At 36.8% G+C, this 22,676-nt stretch overlaps 1 protein-coding gene across 3 annotated transcripts in view; it reads right to left on the bottom strand.

Moving 5' to 3' along the window:
* Positions 1 to 22,676, bottom strand: part of ZFYVE16 (zinc finger FYVE-type containing 16) — a 72,226-nt gene that overhangs the window by 27,165 nt on the left and 22,385 nt on the right. The window contains exons 2-10 of one of the 3 annotated variants that reach the window (XM_036764502.1): positions 18,413 to 18,521; positions 15,776 to 18,045; positions 14,575 to 14,671; positions 12,592 to 12,762; positions 11,953 to 12,095; positions 8,017 to 8,404; positions 5,922 to 6,044; positions 4,851 to 5,006; positions 4,018 to 4,242 (exon numbers count right to left, since the gene is read on the bottom strand). In XM_036764502.1, the coding sequence (XP_036620397.1) occupies positions 4,018 to 4,242; positions 4,851 to 5,006; positions 5,922 to 6,044; positions 8,017 to 8,404; positions 11,953 to 12,095; positions 12,592 to 12,762; positions 14,575 to 14,671; positions 15,776 to 18,045; positions 18,413 to 18,482 (3,643 nt within the window). In that variant the 5' untranslated portion in view covers positions 18,483 to 18,521. The remainder of the gene's footprint in view (positions 1 to 4,017; positions 4,243 to 4,850; positions 5,007 to 5,921; positions 6,045 to 8,016; positions 8,405 to 11,952; positions 12,096 to 12,591; positions 12,763 to 14,574; positions 14,672 to 15,775; positions 18,046 to 18,412; positions 18,522 to 22,676) is intronic. The other 2 variants (XM_036764520.1, XM_036764509.1) reach the window with 2 other exon arrangements.

The following is a 22,676-nucleotide window of genomic DNA, read 5'->3' as shown; positions in this document are numbered from 1 at the left end:
TGTCTAAAGGCTTGGAGAGCTGAAAAATTACAATACAGATGAAGACCAGTCTTGCACTAAATTTCTATTAAATTAGCTAGGGATGTTTGCATTGCATTATCAAAAATCTTTAAGGCATTCAACGCCTAAGTAACCTCTTCCTAAAATTATGGATTTTACTGAACCTTTTGAGGCTTGTTTTTTTTCAGCATGAGCAGGAAAAAAAAGCAAAGTCAGAACACACAATAGGGAAAGGCCCACAACTGGTGCCAACTTCTTCAAATACAAAGAAGAATTTCTGCATAAACTACATTTCTACCTAATGAAAGGAGAGTCCTGCTCCCCTAACCTTATGTTACTAGTCCTGTGGTAGAACCAGTAAACATGGAGAAATTAAGGGAAAGGAAATAAGTATTTCTGTAATAGTAAATTTTTTAAATGTCTTATTTTTTTCTTTTGGTTCTCAGAATACACCCCCTAGGTTATAAAGGAGAATGAGGATAACCTTTAAAAAAATAGAAGTGCATCCATATGTAATCAAAGAAGAAAAGGTATCTGAAGAAGAAAAGGAGAATCTTTACCTGCATTTTAAAAAACTGGAGGGTGGAAGAATGTGAAACACAAGAAAAGTGAAAGAAGAACCCCTGAACACCAGGATTAAAGAACCCAATACTAGCTTCCTCATGAAGACACTTCAAAAGCATCCACACTGTGAAGAGAAGGCAGCCACCTTCTCCCAAGTAATGATAATGTGGAGCCATAGATGCCATCAGCTAAGAGACCACCTAGTAAGGTCAGAGGAAGAAGAGATGAGTTGTAGGGGTAACTTCCTGCTAACAGGACAGAGAATAAGGCCACTATCTGTTGACATGGTAACAGTGGAAAAGATAGCAGTCATCCTCAATGACTTGTCAAACTATATAGCCAATAATATCCACTTCTGGTAACTGACTTGAACACAAATGGTAAGTAACCTAAGAAGCACTTCAAAAGACTACGAAGTTTTAGGCAAAATCAGAAGACCTTAGAAAACACAGGTAATGTTTTTATTATTGCAGCCCACTAAAGATAAAGGTGAACCATAGTGGTAAAGCAAGAAGGACCTCAAAGGTATTTAGTCCAACCCAGTTATTTTAGAGATGAGCAAACTTGGACCCAGAGAGGGTGAATGACTTGACTAAGGTCATACAGGAAGTAAGAGGAAGAGCAAGGATTTTAACCCAGATCCTCTGGTTCCAAACCTGCCACATTTTCCACTGTACCACACTGCCTCCAGTGTGGAGAATTTCAGAAAAGCAAATCTGAGAAGGGTTAAAAAGATGGAATCTGAGAATGGGATTTAGATTTGTAGACCAGGATTTAAAATACAGAAATGGCCATCCCATTAAACAATACAATGGGAAACTAGGGAATTAAAATACTAATGCTAAATGACATTTTTCTTATATTAACCACGATGGTTTTATTTTTTGAAGGAAAAATAGATGAAAATTCACCTAATAAATCACCTAAACTCTAAAGTAGGAAAGAACTCTGTGTGTGTGTGTGTGTGTGTGTGTGTGTGTGTGTGATTAATGAGGTACTGGGGAATGGCTCTGTCATATATTTGTATTACTTTGCTAATATATCTCAGATATCAGGCTTTATAAGAGATATTCAATGTAAAGGTATTTTTCAACACCAATTTTCAAAGATATACATGCAGAAGACAAAATTGGGAACTAATAAAAAAGAATGAACACAAAAGCATGACACAGTCCTATACTAATAGTGTCAGGGGCGTTAAAGCTCATTATAGGTTGAGGCTAGGAAAAAAAGCTAAAGATAATAATATTAAAATTTTAAAATACATCTGTATTTTATTTAAAAAATGTTTACATATAAAGTTAACTAAAATACATAAATTTGCATTAACCCTGAAGTTGCAAGAGGTCATTTTATGACACAGTCCTACTTTACATAACGGTTTGTAAACATATGGAACTTATTAGCCCCAAAGATGGCAGCAAGTACACTGGATAAAGAGCTCTCATTAGAATCAAGAAAACCTGGGTTTGAGTCCTTCCTCTGACACACACAGACTGTGTAACCCTGGGTAAGTAAGGAAGTCACTTGATGTCTCAGCCAACTCAGGCAACAACTTCAGGATTATAAGTTGTGGGAACATTTGTTGATTTACATTAGTATAGGGAGTTTCCTCACAAGAAGTTCTATAAATAGATGAAGTCGCAGATCCAGACACCCATCCATCTTCTTCCTCTTTCCCCATCCCACACCCCAACCTCAAAAATGACTAAGATACATTCCAAGATGACGAAGCTATAACAAGTTAAAGGGAACAAAAGTATATTTGTAAACTTTTGTGGTTAATGAACAAACATGCCTTCACCAAAAATATCCCTTGGTGGCAATGTTTAAGATAATGCTGAAAAGACCAGATTCAAATATGGCATTTCCTACATGCCTTTGTGCTTAATGTTACTTTTTGTGTACTTTAATTAGTAAACATTTTCTAAAGTTTCTACAATAAATTATATTTTCATGGACACAAGTTTAAAAAAACATCTCCTTCACTGTATTGATCTATCTTCAAATAATGGGTAATTTTATACTGTTAGATCAGAATTTTTTGTCCCTCAAAAACATTTATTGATATATTAGAAGTAAATTTCAAATATTTCATAACAAATCATACATTTTACATGCATCCAACAATTCCCGTGAGAAAAAAGTTAAGACTAAGGCAACAGTAAATCAAATAAATATATACTAGAATAGAAAATGACCACAGCAAAAAAGGTAATCTTTATCAAAATTCAACATAGTTTTGTGACACCAAGTATCTCAAGAGACATTGACAAAATTCTCAGAAAATTCTTAAAAACTTAATGTTAATTCCTTATATTTTAAAAGTTAAGCATATAAAATATATCGCTTTGGAGTGAGTATAGGGAGGCAAGCATTTTCAAAGGAAAAGGAATTTCAATTGGAATTAGAATGGTTCCATTCTAAGAATATGAATTAGAATTCACCATTCTACTGGGAGTTTTTCTTCTTAGAGTCAACTATATTGATTCAACATACCTCAGTAATTAAGAGGTCTCGATCTAATAAGTCACCTCCCAAAAGTGAGCGCACGCGCCCGCACGCGCACACACACACAACAAAAAGGACCTCAAAGGTATTTAGTCCAACCCAGTTATTTTAGAGATAAGTAAACCTGGACCCAGAGAGGATGAATGACTTGACCAAGTTCATATAGGAAGTAAGGGGAAGAGTAAGGATTTTAACCCAGATCCTCTGGTTCCAAATCTGCCACATTTTTCACTGCACCACACTGCCTCCAGTGTGGAGAATTTCAGAAAAGCGCACACATGCACACACACACAAACACACACACACACACACACACACACACACACAAATTTGATGGAGAAAAATACAGTTATCCCTTCCACATCATGACCTTCCCCATCGCGGTTTTGATATACCTCAGGTTGGCATAAGAAATTAAATGGAAATTTTGAGGAATTTTGCAGAAGTCACAGATGACACACAAACGCCAGCAGACAACAGAAAAAAAGCATAGAAATTCAGAAATGCACAAAATATATGTATGGTATTGTACAGTATCAACTCAAATTTTACAATAGGGTACTGGAAACACTCCATAAAAGAAAAAGAAAAAATTCAGACCTCTTCTCTGGTATAAAAGGAGGGCCAAAAAAATGTATGTGGATTTTCTAGAATGTGGGGGTACCATACCCCTAACCCCTGTGATGTGGTACCTTAAAATTTGTTAGATAATATTAAAATTACCATACATTCTTTGAGCACCTCTCATCTTCACAGCATGGCAAAGATAGCAGTAGAAGGTGGTCTAAGGTTTTCAATTTGCACTGACAATCTCAAAGTGATTAATCTTACACAGACTTAACTGCTGGTTATATCTTTTTTTTCAGTTCATAAAAATTTTCATACTCTACTTTCAATCCTCTGCACTCAGTTTTATATAGTTACGGTATTAGTAAAACTTACCTCCATATTCTGCTCCCAATCGCAACATTAAGCGAATTGGAAAAACTTTTGCCCAAGGAATCTCCAGCTTCTGGATGAGAATACCACAAAGAAAAGGACTACTTGGTAATGGGAGATCATCGAGTTTCTGAAAAGTAGGTGTAATAAATAGGAATCCTCCATGATCCTTGCTATTGAGAAAACTTTCAGCAAAGGTAATACTATCCAAGTTTTCTATGTATTTTCCTAGCCAAAAAAAAAAAAGATACACAAGTTAACAAAAGAATTTTTAAATATCTATTTTTATAAGGAAATACAACTCCTTTAAGTGTACACTGCATGTAACGACCAACAACTTTTCAAGTGCTATAACAACTTTTTGTAATCAAAACTCTTGAATAAGCATTTAAATTAATGGGATGTAGATCTAGATATATTAAAATGCAATGCCTCTAACTTTATAGGTGAAAAAGAGGAGAAATACATAGGTTATACAACTTGCTTAGACACAAAGGAATAAAGTAAGATGTGCAAGTCAAACCCAGTGTTCTTTATGTTGCCCTAAGCTCCCTTTATGTTAAGTACCTAATACATGCATAATTAAGTTACTCCTCTTCATTTGGTCAATTTATGGATAACTATTAGAAATGCAAGGTTTAAGATGACTGAAATGAAAACAATAATATGCAAGTGAAAGACTTTACATAATATAAAGGCAAGGGCCTTCAAAGAACAAATTCCTTTTGTCTCCAACATAGCTTTGAGGATGCACATCTATAAAGAACCCATTTATTAATGAACAATCAACACATTTCAACACTTTAGACCCAAAAGCTCAAGAAAAAATTCTATACCTTTTAGTGCATCTTTATAAATGTTGATAAATAGAGTGAAGATGTCCTTTGGAATTATATCATCGTTTGGCAAATGGAACAAAAGAACAAAAATTTCTGCCTGACCCAAACCATGTAGTCCATTGGTTGAGAAGTACCAATATTTTTCTGAAGAATCTTAAATGATAAAAGCATGATTATAAACATTAACATTTTTGTTGACCATAAAACCATGGTTATGTCATCAAGTTCAATAATTTTTAAAATCAATTTTTTATCCTAAGCTTGGAATATACTTTTTCTATTAGATAAAATTTCAAGCCAAACTATATGCAAAGAACATCAAAAAGAATAAACTTTACAAGACAAAAGAGCTGAATAGGATGAGACATAGATTTTCCCAGTGGCACCTGTACTGCTGCTGCTGCTGACAGTGTGAAAATGACAGGGAGCCTCTAATAGGGGAAGATAAAGATGAGGGAAAGAGGGGAGGTATCGGGGGGAGGCAGGGCAGTACTGAAGACAAGCTCCATGACTGGCTGTCAAGAAGGGAGGCAACACATCTTCCCATCCTCTGACTGGTTTATCACATACCCCTGAGATCATGTCTCAATGCCCTTGGAATCTGACACTGGCCCCCATATTGTGGACCACTGACCTAAGAAATAACATTGGAGGCTAAAAGTGCAACAAGAGGGAGCTAGGTATAAGATTCATGCTGGAAACTAAAACGGGTTACTAAAATTGATTACCTCCTCTTAAATTGACTCCTTACAACCACGATGGAATCCATCAGCCATAAGTAATACTATATTACAATTAAGCACTCCTGCTGCCAATTAGACTCAATACTCATTCCAGTCAATCAATCAACCAATAAACATTTATTCAGTGTGCCAGAGACTGTGCTAAGCGCAGTCACTATATTTAACTGATGGCTCAAGTGCCATCTTGCATAAATTTATATATGGTACTAATGTAGACAATCACAGCTAATCAAACAGAATATCAAAATTTTATTAAAAAAGATACAAATTCTCAGAAAATGTGTCCATCAGTTAAATGGGTAAAGAAACATCTATCATTACTTACAAATTACTAACTTGACATTCACAAGAAGATTGGCATTTAGGATAAATGTAACTGGACTAGACCCTCCATGTTCAAGGAGTGAAAGGACTTGCTCCTGAGATGGACATTCTTCTACTACAGGATCTAAAAAGTAAAAATATATCCACTTCAGCCAGTATAATTTTTTGTTCATCTATCTGAAATGCTTTCATATTATGATATAAAGCACATTGCCTTGATAATCCACTTTCATTATTTTTAGATTTATAAATGCATCATGTGATGATGATTCCTGCATTTTAACTCACAGTCTACAAATCCAAATCTCATTCTCAGATACTACCTTCTTAATCCTTCCCAATTAACTCTCTTCTCTCTCTCCATGTGGAAGCAGCAGGTTGCCATGGAAACCTTGCCAGATTTGAAATGAGAAGACTCAGGGCAGGAGGTGGTGTAGTGGATAGAACACCAGCCCTGGAGTGAGGAGGACCTGAATTCAAATCCTGCCTCAGACACTTACTAGTTGTGTGATTCTGAACAAGTCACTTAATCCTGATTGCCTCCCCCCAAAAAAAGAAAGAAAAAAATCAGAGGACTCTGGTTCAAATCCTGGCTCTGCTACTATGTGACCTTGGTCAAGTCACTCAACCTCTCTGAACCTCAATTTCCTTATCTGTAAAATGACTATGTTGAAAGAGATGTCCACTAAGTTCCTTTCCAGCTCTATGTCCATGATCAAAGATGAAAATTTTAAAACAAAAAGCAAAAATGTATTGCATATCTGATACTCTAGAACAATCTAAGCATCACTGTTATAGAATTAGAAGGAACCTCAGAGTCCATCTAGTTAGTACACCCCCTTATTTCAGATATGGACACTAAGGCCCAGAATGATTAAGTGTCTTGAACAAGATAACACAATATTACACAAAAAGAAAGTGTTAGAATCAGGATTCAAACCCAAGCCCTCCTCTTCAAATACCTATAGTTGTAATATATTAGGCCTTGATCCAGCCACACATAAAATTCTAGGTTGGCTTCACACCCAAGTCTTGATCCACCAGTCCACACCATAACACAAGGCCCAAAGCTTTTTCCACCATGCCACAATGCCTCTCAATAATAAATTGGTAGTGATTCGGTTAAAGCCTATAAATACATTTACTGCTAAAATGTGCCTGTTGCTTAATAATAAAAAAAAAGGCATGCCTGAAAAGTGTGTAAAACAGATCACCTTCTGCAATTAGCTCAGACTAAGAAAGGTGTCCTATTATACAACTGGAAGGAAGGGACATCAGAAATCACGTATTCCAAACCCCTCATTTCACAAGTAAGGAAACTAGGAACTGGAGAGAGAAAATTATTTTTCCCAAGCAAATATATTTGCTTCCAAAATGTTGGATGTACAGAAAAAAAACTGTGTGTCACTCACTGGGAAAATATTCACAGTAGTCAAAAGAAGAAACCTTGACACTTAGACAACATCAGCTGGATCTCCTGAAAATAAACAGGTCCTAAGGTACATTAGATATCTTAAGTCTCTTTATCTTCATCAAGCCACAGACATAAAAGGAAAGGACATATCTAATACTATATAGTAGAATGGGGATTCATGAAAAGTATCTGTGCAACTTACTCTGAGATGCACATGTACCTTCAGAATGCCTACTACTACACATAAGACAAAAAGCTGAACCACTGAAAAATCCCCTGATATAAAGCTTAGATCTAAGAGCACCCACAAAGTGATTTGCTGCTTTAAAGAGAATATATTCTCAAATGTAAATGTCAGATGGTTAAGGGACATATCACATATGACCAAGAAACTCTAGTCCAAAATGCCTTCCAGAATTTTCGGGACATGGTTTTGTTGATATAATCAGAATATTAAAACACACTAATTGAATCACAAACTCATTTTATCCAATTTATCAGTTCAGATATTTTTAAGCTTGAGTCGTTGTGTTACCAGGCTTATACATAATGGACCTACCAACATAGAAGATAATACAAGAAAAGGTGCTAAGGGTTTTTTTTAAAAAGTGTTTCAAACAATGTAATCAAAAGATAAAACGCAAAGCAATTTAGTATCAGTGTAATATTAATAAAGCTTCACCTTCTCCTCTTTCTCCAGCTGCAACTAGGAGAGGGGGCAAGCCATCCTCATCATTAGGTATAAGGCTGACATCTTTCCTAACACATTTATCAATACCACACAGCAATCTATAATCTGAAGAACTACCAGCAGATAAGGTGCTGTGTGCTGGAACGACTGAAATAGAGCTTGATTTCTCAACTGTTGTAGAAATGGGTGTTTCACTGTCAGGTACAAAAGAAGAAAGAGAACTCGGTAACATCTCAGTTACGGCATTAATGGGCAAATCTTCCACAGATGGGACTACAGAAACAGGACTTTGTAATTTCTCTTGACTTGCAGTATCTGCTATCTCATCTTTGGACGTTTCTGCTTCTGGAGAAGGACCATGATCCATTGCATTTACAATCTGTGAAACACAAAAAATTGTCTTAGAATATTTATATTTTCTGAGCAAAAGTTAAGTACTTCACTCCTTTAAGCGCTGATTAAACTTAGTAACAATAAAAGGTAGTCTACCCTACATACTCACAGATGCAACATATTTCTACCTAGGTTTCTTAAATCCCAGTTAAGAGGGACAAAACAGGCAAGTAGGTAACATAGAAGTTAAGCAGGAAAACTCAAAGAATAGCAGTGTTTGGGGATTCTCCCAAACAAGGTATGAATCACATGCCCAATAAACAGTACCAATTTGATTATATAACATTTTTCTTTAAAAACATAAAGGTTCTCATATTGATTTTTTTAAAATATTTGTGGTAATTATGAAGTGGGAAGAATTTAAATATTTCCAAGTCTGGTTCAATGGGAGAAACTCCCCCCCCACCTCTCAAACAACCCTAGAATCAATCTGTCCCCCCCAAAATCTTATAAATAAAGGAGGATCTGAAGCTAAGGTAGATATTCCAGATGGGCTTCCATCTGTACTTCTATTTTTGAGGCTGGTGAAATTTAAACCAATTTATTTTAAAGGCTAACATTTACAAGCTTAAATAGTAGTTTTCTGTCTTACCCCAGAACTCACTTTTAAAAATTCTGACATAGTCAATATTCAGTTACAAAGCATAAGCTTGTACTTCATGCACACCTGAAAAATTTGAGCATACTGATTCCTACTGACAAGTAGCATAAACATCAAGCTCACTGATTCAAGTCAATTAAACAAACCTTTATTAGGTACTTCTATGTGCGAGGTACTATACTAGGTGCCAGGGATACAGAGATTAAACATGGCAATCCCTTTTACTCAAGTAATTTACAATCAAATACTGGGAATATGACATATATACAAACATATAGAACTCAGTGCACAAGATAAGGGCAAAGTGGCATAAGAAAATATGAGGAGAAAGAAATTACTATGAACTGGGAAAAGCAGGGAAAGTTTCAGTGACGAAGGAGAGGATTTTAGCCAGCAAAGATGTGGAATGGGTACAAGGATGCACCAAGAAAAAGATGAGGGAGCAGTGGGTAGTTCCATTTGGCTGGAGCACAGGGAAAGTAGTGAGAAATAAAGCTGAAAAATTAGGCTGGAACCAGATTGTAAATGGCCTTGAGAGCCATGCAGTAGCCATCTTTCAAGCATTCCACCAAAGCATTTACTGTTCATGTGCTACAGCAAGTGCCAGTATTTGGGAACTCCATCAAGAACGTTCACTTCTAAAATCTCTGTACAGAGAAATAGATCACATTTCCTTGTTAACATCTTTCCACTTATGTGATTTAATTTGGCCCTTTTTGTTTCTACTAGGAAAATATTGCACCTTGGTTTACTGAGTCTAACTTAGTTTATTTTTCCTTCTAGTCATATCAGAACATTTTCTAGAAGTTTCACAATGAAAGAGGGAAAAGAATAAACTTTTAGAGATGGCAAGGTGTGTGTGTGTGTGTGTGTGTGTGTGTGTGTGTGTGTGTGTGTGTGTTGCCTTTAGAGACAAAGGGTGAGAAACCACTGAAAATGGAGGGAATGGAAATGAATAGGACTAACAGATGAAACATGGTCTAGGACAGTGGTATCAAACTCAAATAGAAGCCACTAAACCACACGTAAGGATCCCTGCTGCCCTTCTGTTATATTTTTATTTATTTCGTTACCTATTTCCCAATTACATTTTAATCTAGTTCAGCCTGCAACTGTGTTTGATACCTCTGGTCTAGGAGATGTAAGGAGATTAAGTCATAGGCATAAGCATGGGGTTAACCATTTCATCCTCTGACACAAGGAAGAAAGAGGAAAGGAGAGAGGAAGACAGAATAAGGCTTTGAAGTATGGAGGAGAGGAGACAAGTAAGTTCAATGCATAGTTTTGTACTTCTCAGTAAAGTGGATGTCAGGCCATTTGCTTGGGAGGCAGGCCTTAAGTTGGAAGTGCGGGGGGCTTGAGCAGAAAAGAGTTAGGTTTTTGACAACTGCTGTGGGGAGTCTGCTTGGCAGTCGATCAGGGAAGAATAAAAGATCCCTGTGCAGTTGAGATTGTAAAGCATGAATGTGCGCTGAACCCACTCAGCGTGACTGGGTCCGCAGTATTCAAAAGCTCTGAGGTAGTAAGGGAGAAGACGGATGGTGGGGGTTAAGTACAGTCAGCTATCTGCAAGGTAGGAACAGTATAAGAACAAGGGTATAGAGGATTTCAGGGGAGAAGAAGTGGTCAGTAATGATAATGGCTGACATTTATGCAGCGCATACTACGTACCAGGCACTGTGCTAAAGGCTTTATAATTATTATCTGATCCTCACAACCGCCCTGGGATGTAGGTGTTACCATTATCCCCTTTTACACATGAGGAAACAGCGGCAAACGGAGGTGAAGTGACTTGCCTAGGGTCACACCACTAGTAAGTGTCTAAGGCTAGATTGGAACTTGGATCTTCTTGACTCCAGGCCCAAAGCTCTATGCGCTGCATCTCCTAGCTGCCGTATAGAATTCATAGATTCATATCATGAAAGAAAAGTGAAACTAGAACAAGGTGGATTGACAAAGAGAACTGGAATGACTTATGGGACTAAAGATCAAAAAACAAGTTCACAAACAAGCTATAAGTGGAATGACAAGAGATTATGATCAGAGAGGGGACTTTCAGAATTCAGGAATTTGGGGGTTCAAGGGGTTAAGTCTAAGGTCCAAAGCACCTTGCACAGTGCCTGACCCATAATAGGTACTTAATAAATGCTTGCTGGTTGACTGATTAAAGGTTGACCATACCTATGAGTAGCTAAAATAGAGTGAGAGCTGTTGGTGAACCGAGAGGCTACAAGGTTAGGAAGATGATGAAAATGAAAAGTGAAGTCACCAAGAACCTTAGCAGCAGATGCATTAGAAAGGAAAACTGATGAGGAAAGCACTGGGGACCCTGAGGAAGGTGAGAGACTTCCCTGAAATTGGTAGGTGGCAATGACAAGAATCCTTTGGTCATATAATCATATATATGGCATAAATTTCAAAGGAGGAAATGATTGGTGAGTAATAGTCATCAAGAAAGGATCCGAAAGCAGTAGTGGGGGGTTAAGAAAGGAACATGACAACTTCTCCTGGACCTGTGAGTCTGGCTGCATGAGAAAGAGCTAAATCTTGTTGCATTTCTAAGTGACACATCAGTTTTTGCTCCTTGTGGGCAGGAATTCTCTGAGCTGTAGTCTGTTTAGTACAGCACACTGAACACAAGAGTATGAGGGAAAGAACAGAGCAAAATTTAAAAATCACCATCATACATTCTCTTTAACTTGTGGAAACCTTTAAAGACATATTTACCTAAATTCAATTCACTTCTCATTCTCATTTCCTTAACTTTACCTAGTCATCACACAAAATTAGAAATATTTGAAACAACTAATTTCTCAACTTTAAGAAAAACCCTACAAAATCCACAAGGGTAAGCACTCTGTATTAAATAACAAATTCATTTACAGCTTAAACTATTTTATCAACAAGCAGTTTGCATACATTTATTTTCATACCATGTGCACATCAGGTAAGACAGGACTTGCTTCCTGAGAATATTTTTTGCCTCCAGAAGATAATTTTGTTGTATCTGCAACTTCACCATTAGGCAAAATACCATCTGCAAACCATACTCTCCTCTGTTCTCTGGAACACGGACCTAGTGTCAATTTAAAAAAGGGGGAAGGGCTCAAATTATGTTATGTTAATATTTTTAAGCTTTTCAACTATTCCCAAAGGAGTGCCTACTGTCCTCCCTAAACTGCAGTGGTCTATTATACACCTTCTCATGGGCCAGAACTATAAGCATGGAACCTGGAACTCAGAGAGGAACTATACAAAAGGGATTCTCTTTAAGGAGCTCAGGGGAGAGACGCAGGGAGTCAAATTTATAGGATAAAACAGAGGAACCGTATGAGGAAGAAGAGACTAGGAAATAGGCAAGAGAGGGAATAAGAGGGCACATGGCAAAGGATGTAAATCAAAGCACACATAAACATACCCAAACCTACAAACTTCAAAAATTGACCATCATGAGATATGCCTATTTATAAAACAAAAGCACAGAAATCACAAGTCATACGTACTCCAGAACTTTTTTAATGATTCTCAAGATTTTAAAATCCAGAAATCCAGCGACAATCTCTTAAAATTACCTTCAATACTTGGTTGTTTCAGTGCTGAGGTAGGTAAAGCTGAAGGTGAAGGGGTGTTAGGTGCACTGGGCATCTGGTTATCCTGAGAAGTCTGGGCTGTGGCACATTCAGAGGAAATACTGGTTTTAGTATTGGAACCAGTTGGACTCATCATTCTTTCAAATGCCTGTGCTAAATAAGTGACAGAAAGTATTAAAATTTCAAACTTTTTAAAATATTAAGACCTATACTATTGTTTTTCAAGTTTTGTGGAGAAGGGAAGAAACAACAAGGCTCTAAGAAATGAGGGAATTTGTTCATCACATTCTTGATAAAGGTATCATTCCAAATATTGGTATTTTGTAAACATTTATTTTTTTTCCCATGATTAGAGTGAAACTAATCAATAACTTCTAATCTGATTTCTTATGAGTTTAATATGTTAAGAGGTAATTTTCATTATTTTCCTCTGTATAAGTAGTGCTGGTTGCCCTCCCCCCAGGCCTTATCATTTTTCTCAAATGTCAAACATCATTCTCAATATCACAATATGTAAATACCAAACTCTTTGTCAGCTACCTCCACTTTACTTAAAAGTATTACTGCCTGCTTCTCCCAAGTCCACATTCCAACCTCCACCAAGCTGCTCCACAAGTCACCTCTGACCTTCTAGTGCCTTGTAAAAACTAAGAAAAAGTTTTTGTAAAAACAGTCTTTACCAATCTCCTCCAGAAAGCTTTCCCAAGTGATCATTATTTTAGTCTGCCACTTTGAGAATCTAAGAATCATAGATCCGGAAGCAAAAGATACTACGGAGGCTACCTGTCCAACCCCATCATTTTATAGATGAGAAAAAATGAAACTCTAAGAGATTAAGTGACTTGCCCCAGGTGAGTTAAATAGTGAACATCCAAGGCAGGATTTGAATGTTGGTCCTCTTGACTACCAAGCCAGAACTCTTTCCACCATATAATGCCTTGTCTGACTTCTGAGAATCACATCATCTCCTTATAACTATAATCACTGATGCATGCGCAACACATGTGAACATAATTCCTCCTCTTCCATAAATATTTTATCAGTAAACATGGAAAAGGGAATTTTGTCATGAAAATATTGCAAAATACTTGGTCAGCGGCAGTTGTTTCCTTTCTACTCTATTCAAACAGCATGAATGAATTATTTTAAACTGCTTAAGAAGTTAAGGATAACACTTCCAGATCCTTCATCAGGTTGAGAGAGGACTGAACAGGGTCATGGCAGAATTTACTTTAAAATGTTTCATTTTTGATCAAAAGAGAACAATTACATTCATCTTTTCACTAAGGCAACAATCTATTCAAATTTTGCATTTATACGGCAGCAGTTATTGAAAACGTCAATACAGGGCAAGAAGAAACAGCTTGTTTTTTAAGTCTTACTATTCCTGTAAAAGTTTTTTAAAAAATGAGACAAGCAACATTCAGTATTGCTGAAGACAATGGTAAATACCAGAGAAATACATTAACACAGGGTAAAAATATTAAATTTGGGAGAAACGGGTAGAAAGATATAAATGCAACGGGAAATGTAAAACTATGTCTTTACCTCTAAGCTAATGTGATTTTATAAGATCCTCTGCCTCCATTTGGATTTAAGAGTTCTTTTATAACAGTCTTTTCCTTACTCTGGAACTTAGAGCTTTGAGATATATACATGTGTTCAGTAACTGTTCTTAAAAATGATAATAAAAGCAATGTAGTAAATGAAGTTTAATATTTAGCAACTTTGATAGCTGGTCAATGAATTTTGATACCTAATGTTAATGAAATGCCGCTCCAGAAAGTGAATACTTCCTTTTCAGACTGAAAATACTAATTGTGAAAGTGGAACAAAAAGGAGCCTTGGAAAATCAAGCCTTGGGAAGTCCCAAATGAGTCAACACTAGGAGATATAGTAGTAATATAATGTGTTTATAAGACACCTATTCAAGGAAAAAAAAATGTTAAATTTGTATACACTTACCCTTACTAATAGACTCATAGCAGACAATACAGACTCTTGCTTCTTTTTCCATATATTGGAGTTTGCACTTCCTGCTACAACAGACACCACAAAATACCTAAATAAGAATAAAATACTGATTTTAAATATTTGTTTCACAGCATACTCTCCGCTTTTTTTAAAAAACCATAAATTATGCTTCGACATACAAACTATTTTTCTGAGCATTACAATAAAAGATAGCTATTCAGGTCTCTTCCTTTGCAATTTTAGTTTCTTAGATTAAAAAAAAGTTTCTACAATAGAAAACTATTTCTCCAATACAAAGAATTCCTTAGTGACCATTACGATTCTTTGTCAAATAAAAAGAACTTTCCATTAAGTGTATGAACCCCTTTAATACTTAAAATATTTTTCCTGGTCCTTTTCAACTTTCAAGTACAGTATTTTATAATTTTCTTCTACAAAAAAAAAAAATACATGTCCAAAATGTCACGGAAAAATAATTAACAAAAAAAAATTACTTTGTTACCAGAGGACCTTTTACAATTTGTAACTGATTAATTCAATTAGTTAGAACACTGTGTTAATCTTCCAATCATTGTAATTCCATCCCTGCAGGAGGCAGTTACCTTTTTCTTTTTTCTATGACCACAAACTGCCAGTCAGCCCTCCTTAAAAAGTGCCCTAATAATCACATGATTAGGTTCTGTGGGTGACACTCCTAACAAAACACAGGGCTCAGTTCAGGATTTGAATCCTGCCACTGACACTGCTTAAGTAACCTTAACCAAGTCACTTGACCACTCTCTGGGTCTCATTTCTCTCAATCTGTAAAATGTGGGGGAAGTTTGGACCAAATCGTGAAACAGACAAAAATCTCTTACACTCCATTCCAATTCTAAATCTATGCCTCTAGAGGAAAAGACTTAGCTTTTATGAATTTCATACTATTTCTATTCCCCATCCAAGAGCACCCTTGTACTTCCTTACCATAATCTACATGTACACACATTATCAATCAAACCATAAAAATACTGCAGGGTTTTAAATATTTCCATAATAATCACTAGAAAGAAATGAGAGTGCAAAGTGATGACACATAATCCATCATACAGTTGTATTTTAGTGGGCAACAAGTCACCAGTTTCCCTTGCATGAAAATGCTCAAAAACATGCTCCTAAAAAGGAAGAAAAAATTTTTTAAACTTTTGTTACTCACTTTTCCACATGCTCGGCAGTGGTGGCGCCTTTTTGTAAATGTAAATTTGACTTGGCAGTTCATACAGTTTGGAGCTTCTGAATCAGGAACCCAGGAAGGCTGTTTTTGCCCTAAAATCACACCTTCTCTACAAGCCTTTTCAGCTAAAGGAACAAGGTCTTTGTTTGTTGATGTGAAATTGTCCCCAGCTTCCAAGCTATTTTCATTGTCAACATTGTGGTTAACGTTAAGTTCAGCGGCAGTGTCCACAGAACAAGCTTTGGAGATGACAGAATTTGCTACACTGGGTTCCATTTCTGCTACATTTTGTGCTTTAGGCTTGCTCAGATCCTTTGGACTCATTGTTCTTGACTGAAAGTTAAGTAATTGCTTAGGTCTGGCTCCTCCAGCATGTGCCATCTGGCTGTTAGTATCAGAGCCACACAACTCATTAACAACCTCAGGCTTACTGTCAGAGAGCCCTTGCTGAATAGGAAATACACCTTTTTCTCCTAAGGACAGACCACCATCCTCTGATGTACCCTGCTTATCAACTATTCCACAAATACTAGTAATATGAGAAACTCCACTCTTTACTACTTCTTTATTATTTAAATACATACTATTGGCCTTTTCACTATCTAGGTCTTTCACATTCATTTCATTCAAGTGAGAGTCCGCATTATCTGCATTTTCTTCCAAGGACTTTACACTAGGAGTTTGAAGATACTGTTCAGTTAGAAAGGCATCAAGTTCAGCATCACTAATCAGAGTGTCGCTTGTTAAGTCTTCATCAATATTAAAGTAATCTAATTCCTGCCTAATACCACCACTACTTGAAAAAGTGTTACCTTCACGATGATCTCGAAATGACAGAATATCATCATCAGAATGCTCTATTTTGGAGTCTGTTGCAATAGAAAAATCAGTGTAATGGTGTTCAGAAGGCTCAGTTCTGCTAGTCATCTGGCCAAGATCCACCTTTCCACCTGCCAGATTTTCAACAAACATTTGGCCAACTGTATTTGTATGTCCATCTTGTTTACAGGGTTCAGTATCTTTAAATGATTCCTCATCTAAAACAATACTCTTGGGTATGTCTTCATGTACAGTCACGACATCTTGTGCTATGCTCTCAACTTGTTCCTTCTGAGGCAAAATATCACTTTGATCTTCATTTTCAATTAGTGAGCCACACATAGACACAGATATTGGAAGGCAGGACAATGAGGATTCTACTTCTTTACTAGAAATACGTAAAGTGGAAGAGGTATCTTGGAGCACATCATTGTTACTTTTAAGGTCTAAATTACATGAGTTTTCATCTGCAGGTTGTTTTCTAAATAAAGAAATCCTATCCTCCTGAAAGGAGGAATCAGGTAAGCTATACTTTTCATCTCTTGTACTTGAGTCATTTATGCATAAGCCTTCACTTTTTGGAAGATCACAAGCTATAACACTCATGCTGTCTATTTGCTTGGACTCTGTTGTTTGATTTCTGCTCGCCACATTTTCCTCCTGTCTCACTAAAGATTTATCATCTTTAAACAACTCACAAGGCAAGTTGTGTTTTTTGTCTTTGGAATCAAATGTTTTGAGATTCTGTTGTGTCAAGGCATATACAGAGTTAAGGCCATGAGTTTGTTCTAGTTGATCATTTATCTTTTTGTCTTCTAAAGTGGCTGTTCTACTGTGATCACATGACTCTGAAACAGCTGTATCTATTTTTAAACTCAATTCTTTGGCTGCAACATTTTCCGGTTTTTGTAATACAGAGTTGCCTTCATCATTTTTTTCATCTGACACATCACCATAACCACAGTCTTCTGATGAAGCACAAATGGTAGCTGGTAAAACAGACAAATCCAACCCAATCAATGAATCTGTATTGGCTTGGAAATTATCTGGCAGTAATGTTTGAATATCTTCATGACTACTTGTCACATGAACCAAATTACCCATGTCACTGATAAGGTCACAGACTGGTATGCCACATCGTCCCAGGCTTGAAGGCTGGATTTCATCAGAAGAGCCACCATCCACAGTTGAAAGAAGATCAAGTCCTGTTACATTTTTTTCATTTTGTATTGAAGATGTTAATCCTCCAAGTTTTTCTCCATTTGTTGCAGCCTGATTTGTTCCACAGAATATTTCTGAGGTGGTACCACTACTAAAACATTGTTGATTTTTGGGTGCTAGTGAAACTGGTTGTGAGGAAGGCAATTCTGAAGAAACTGAGCAGTAGCTGGAATTGAATGAATTTTCTTCCATGTGGTAATGATCATGTTCATCTATATAAAATGAAAACACAAAATTAAGTGCATAAGGTTTCTTTCTCTAAGTAACTTTACCCACAGTCCACAAACCAAACAAAAAATGAAGGTCCTTTGAAAGATCAACATGTTTGTTACATTTTCTAAGCTATCTAAATTAAGTAAATTTCTGTTTAGTTTTCACAACTTTTTCTTTAAGTTTTAACTGTGCTACAAGCTGTGTTTAGAATAAGATTAAACTAAGATTGATATGACAACAAAGTAAAACTTAGCACAGGACATATCACAAAAGTTGAAAACTTTTTGCCTATAAATAATGTGGGTAAGATAGTTAAGCATTAAATACTGTCCCATTTCCCTGGAATGGCACAAATGAAAAACAAACCTGTACTCTGTTCAAAATCATCGAGGAGTTTGTCCAAGTCATTGACAGCAGCTTTAAAATAACTGTCCATCCTAGTTGTAGTTTTAATAAGATTTTAGCACTCTTGCACCTACCAAAAAAAAGTTCAATATTTCATTCAGTTTACAAGTATTCCTTGAGCATATATTGTGCAAAAAATATATGTCATGCTATGGAACAATTTCAAAAACACACCTGACTTTCAGCTTAAAATCTACTTGGATAAAGAATACATATATAAAACTATGAAAAACATAACTGTAACAGCATAGCAAATATAAAGTGCTATAGTACAAATCGAATGCCTAAGAAGAACAGACAGAACTTGGAATAAAGGGAGTGATAAGAATGGGTTGGGATTAATCAAAGAAATACTTCTTGGAAGAAGTTAAGTTTCGAGTTAGATCTTAAAAAGAGGTAAAGAACATAAAATTTTAGAGATGAGAGAAGAGTCCTTGTACTAAAAAACAGATTTGTTTTGCTTGGGGTGCAGGGGTGAAAAGAGGCAGTAATCCTATAAATAAGATTTTTACAGATACAGTGGGATTAATTAATGCAGGAACTTCAAACAAGGGGAACATTGCAGATTCTTGAGCAGTGACATGATAAAAACTGTTAAGAAAGATTATCCTGGCAACTGTGTTTAGGACATGGAGAAAAGCAAAGCTGTTGGAAAGTAATGCTATGATCCAAGTACAAGACAAAGGTAGGTTAGATTAGTTGTTACAAAAATAAAAAAAGAATATAAATATAAAAAGACAGTACAGAGAAAAAAACATCAGGGTTGGATAAATGAATTAGCTAAGGATTGGGAGCTTTAAAAAAAATAAAAATAATTTGGAAGTCTGAAGGACTAGGCAAAAATGATGATGCTAAGCAAAGATGATTCTCACATGTTAAATTTCCTATCAGAAAGCTATGAAAGTACATATAAATGCTTGGGAAGCAACTCAAAAGATGATGAGGTCAAGGTTAAAAGCATAAAATCCAAAAAGAATTCCTATACTGATACCAGGCAAGGCTCATTGCTAGAAGCAGCTAGGTGGTGCAGTAGACAGACTGTTGGGTCTGGATTCAGGGAGACCCAAGTTTAAATCCAGACACACTCACTAGCTGTGTGACCTTGGGCAAATTACTTAAGCTCTGTCTACTTCAGTTTGCTCTGCAGTGAAATGGGAATAGTAATAGCACCTTCCCTGCAGGGTTCTTGTAAGGATCAAATGAAATGGTATTTATAAAAAGTGCTTAGCACAGCAGCTGGCACTTAACAGGTGCTATATAAATGCTTATTCTCTTCCTTCATACCCTTTTTATGGTCCAACATTTACAGTCCCCATTGTTAGACACTCAAAGAAATACTGAAGGACAGAGCATGAAAGAGAATTATTGTTCTTTTCAACACAAACCTGAAAGCTCATATAACTCCAAACATCTTTCCCTCATTTACCTCACTAACCCTTAGACTAATCATAGCATTTTGACATGGAAAGGAACTTAGAAATAATTTAATCCAACACACTTTTCACTTTACAGATGAGGAAACTGTGAACTGCCCAAGGTCCAGTAGAAAGTAAGTGACAGAGCTAGGACCCAAACTCAGTCTTCCTGATTCCAAATCCTTGACTTCCCATTCTTATCACAAGACTCAGTTATGTATAGTTTTATTCTGTTGCTCCCCTTATCTTTTGCCACTCCCAGCTAGCTAATCCTCACCACTGAGTAATCCCCACAATCCAAAATCCTTGGTTCCTACTTCACCTGTTAAAAATTTAAGGTATATAAATTTTGCTGGGCACACACTACTACAGGACCATACTTTTACTTTTCCTCTTAAGACAAGAATACTTTAACTTTTTGTGTGTCATGAACTCATTTGGTGAAGCCTATGCGCCCTTTCTCAAAATATGTTTAAATGCTTAAAGTAAAATACATAAGATTACAAAGAATACCCATGACATTGAAATACAGTCATCAAAATATTCTTTAAGTTTATAGGTCTCAGGTTAAGAACCTCTGGATTAGACAGTTGCTGATGGCCCTTAAAGCTGATAGACACATACTGTCCAAGTTTTCAACAAAAAGGCAAGAGGAATCTGCAGACCACAGGCAAATGAACTTGACTCAAATTCCTGGAACAATTTTATAAGTGTGATTTAAAAGGAACAGCTAGAAAACAATTAGAAAAATAAGTAGTAATTACAAAAGGGCACCACAAATGGCTTTTATCAAACACACATCATACCAGAAAAACTTGATTCTCTCAATCTTTTTTTATACAGTACTTTAATAATCTTCAAAAAATACATTGATTTTATATAGTTTCTAAATCTAGGGCACTAAAACAATGGATCATAAAGTCTTTGGGGGAGCTAGAGGGCATGCTGCTAATTTGACTGGGCCCCCATTTTCACCAAGCAAAGCCTTCCTTCTTCAACACTGTCAATTTATTTTTACATCACTGTCACTTCTCAATTTTCCTCTTCTTAGAGTTATCCTTCATAACAAATAAGTAGAATAAGAAAAACAAACTGACCCATTAACCCTGTCTGGGAATATATGCTTCATTCTATAGCTGCCGTCTATCACCTCCCTACTGAGGCGATTATGTTTCACCAACAGTTCCCCTGGAATAAAGATTGGTTATTGCATTGATCTGAATTCTGATGTCTTTTCAGGTGTTTTTTTTTCCTTTACATTACTTAATTCATTAAGTAAACTGTTCTCTTGATCCCAGTTATTTCATACTGCATCAGTTCCATGAAAGACTTCTCATTTAGTCCATAATTCAACTTTCTCACCTCAGAGAGAGTAATAATATTCCATTACACTTTATTTCCAATGTGATTTCTTTGGGGTATATGCCCATTACTCAGCTCACTGACTCAAAAGGGTCTAAACAGGTTAGTGACTCTTCTAGCACACAGTTCCAAATTGTTTTCCAACACGGTTAGACAAATTAACAATTCTTTCAACACTGTACTAGTAAGCATTTTTCCTATGGCCCTTCCAACACTGACTATTTTGGTTTTTTATGACCTTTGCTAATTTGCTGGAAATGAAGTTAACTAACCTCAGTTATTTAATTTGCATTTATGCTATTATTAGTGTTTTGGAGTATTTCTATATGACTGTTGATAGTTTTCATTTCTTCATCTGAAAATTGTTCCTATCCTTTGAAAGTTGGAAGATAGCACAGTTATGTGGCTTCAAAGATAAGAACGACAGAACCAACAGAATAAGTAATTAATAAGTCACTATCGGGGGTAGAGACAAAATGGCATCTGGAAAGCAAGGACTTGTATAAGCTCTCCCCCAAATCCCTCCAAATAACTGTAAAAAATGGCTCTGAACAAATTCTAGAGCTGCAGAACCCATGAAATAGCAGAGGAAAAGAGGTCTCCAGCCCAGGAGAGCCTGGATGGTCGCCGGGAAGGGTCTCTCGCATGGTGCTGGAAGCAGAGCAGAGCCCAGCGTGGGCCGCGCCAGGACGGACCAGACCCGGAGTCAGCCAGCCAGAAGAGGCCTTGGAGCCATGAATCAGTGAGCTGTGGCAGTTACCAGACTTCTCAACCCACAAACGCCAAACAGCACATGAGAGGGAAACTACGGGATCAAGTTCAGAGCGGTCCAATCACCAGCCCTGGGAGTGGCAGAGGTGGTCCAGCGGTGGCGGTAGCAACAGCAGGAAACTTCTGAGGCTGCTTCCAGAGCTACAACGTCAGCTGCTTCCCGAGTCCCTGGCTCACACGGTGGGAGGAATCTAGCAGCGGATCAGAGCAGGATGGCAAGGAGCGCTTTGTGGGCACAAAGGCAGATTGCCTTGCTGTGCCCTGCTTGGATCTGTATTGTGGTCCTGGTTGGTGGTTCTTGGGGGAGGAGGAGAGCTGGGGTGACTGTGGAGTAGAAGTAGCTATGAAAACATCAGTGCTTGGACCCTAAAGCTTGGGACAAACTACTCTCCACACTACAAGCAGTCATATCCTGACAAAAAGGTCAAGGGTCAAGTAGTTGGCTGGGAACATGAACAGGCACCAAAAAGAACTCAGACTCAAATGCAGACTCAAACTCAAATTCTAGATTCCTTTTTTGGTGACAAGGAAGATCTAAACATACACCCAGAAGAAGTCAACAAAGTCAAAGAGCCTACATCAAAAGCCTTCAAGAAAAATATGAACTGGTCTCAGGCCACAGAAGAGCTCAAAAAGTATTTGGAAAAGCAAGTAAGAGAAGCAGAGGAAAAATTGGG

The sequence above is a fragment of the Trichosurus vulpecula genome, chromosome 1 (assembly GCF_011100635.1).
Source record: "Trichosurus vulpecula isolate mTriVul1 chromosome 1, mTriVul1.pri, whole genome shotgun sequence".
Lineage (NCBI taxonomy): Eukaryota > Metazoa > Chordata > Mammalia > Diprotodontia > Phalangeridae > Trichosurus > Trichosurus vulpecula.
This window is presented reverse-complemented; position numbering and strand designations above follow the sequence as displayed.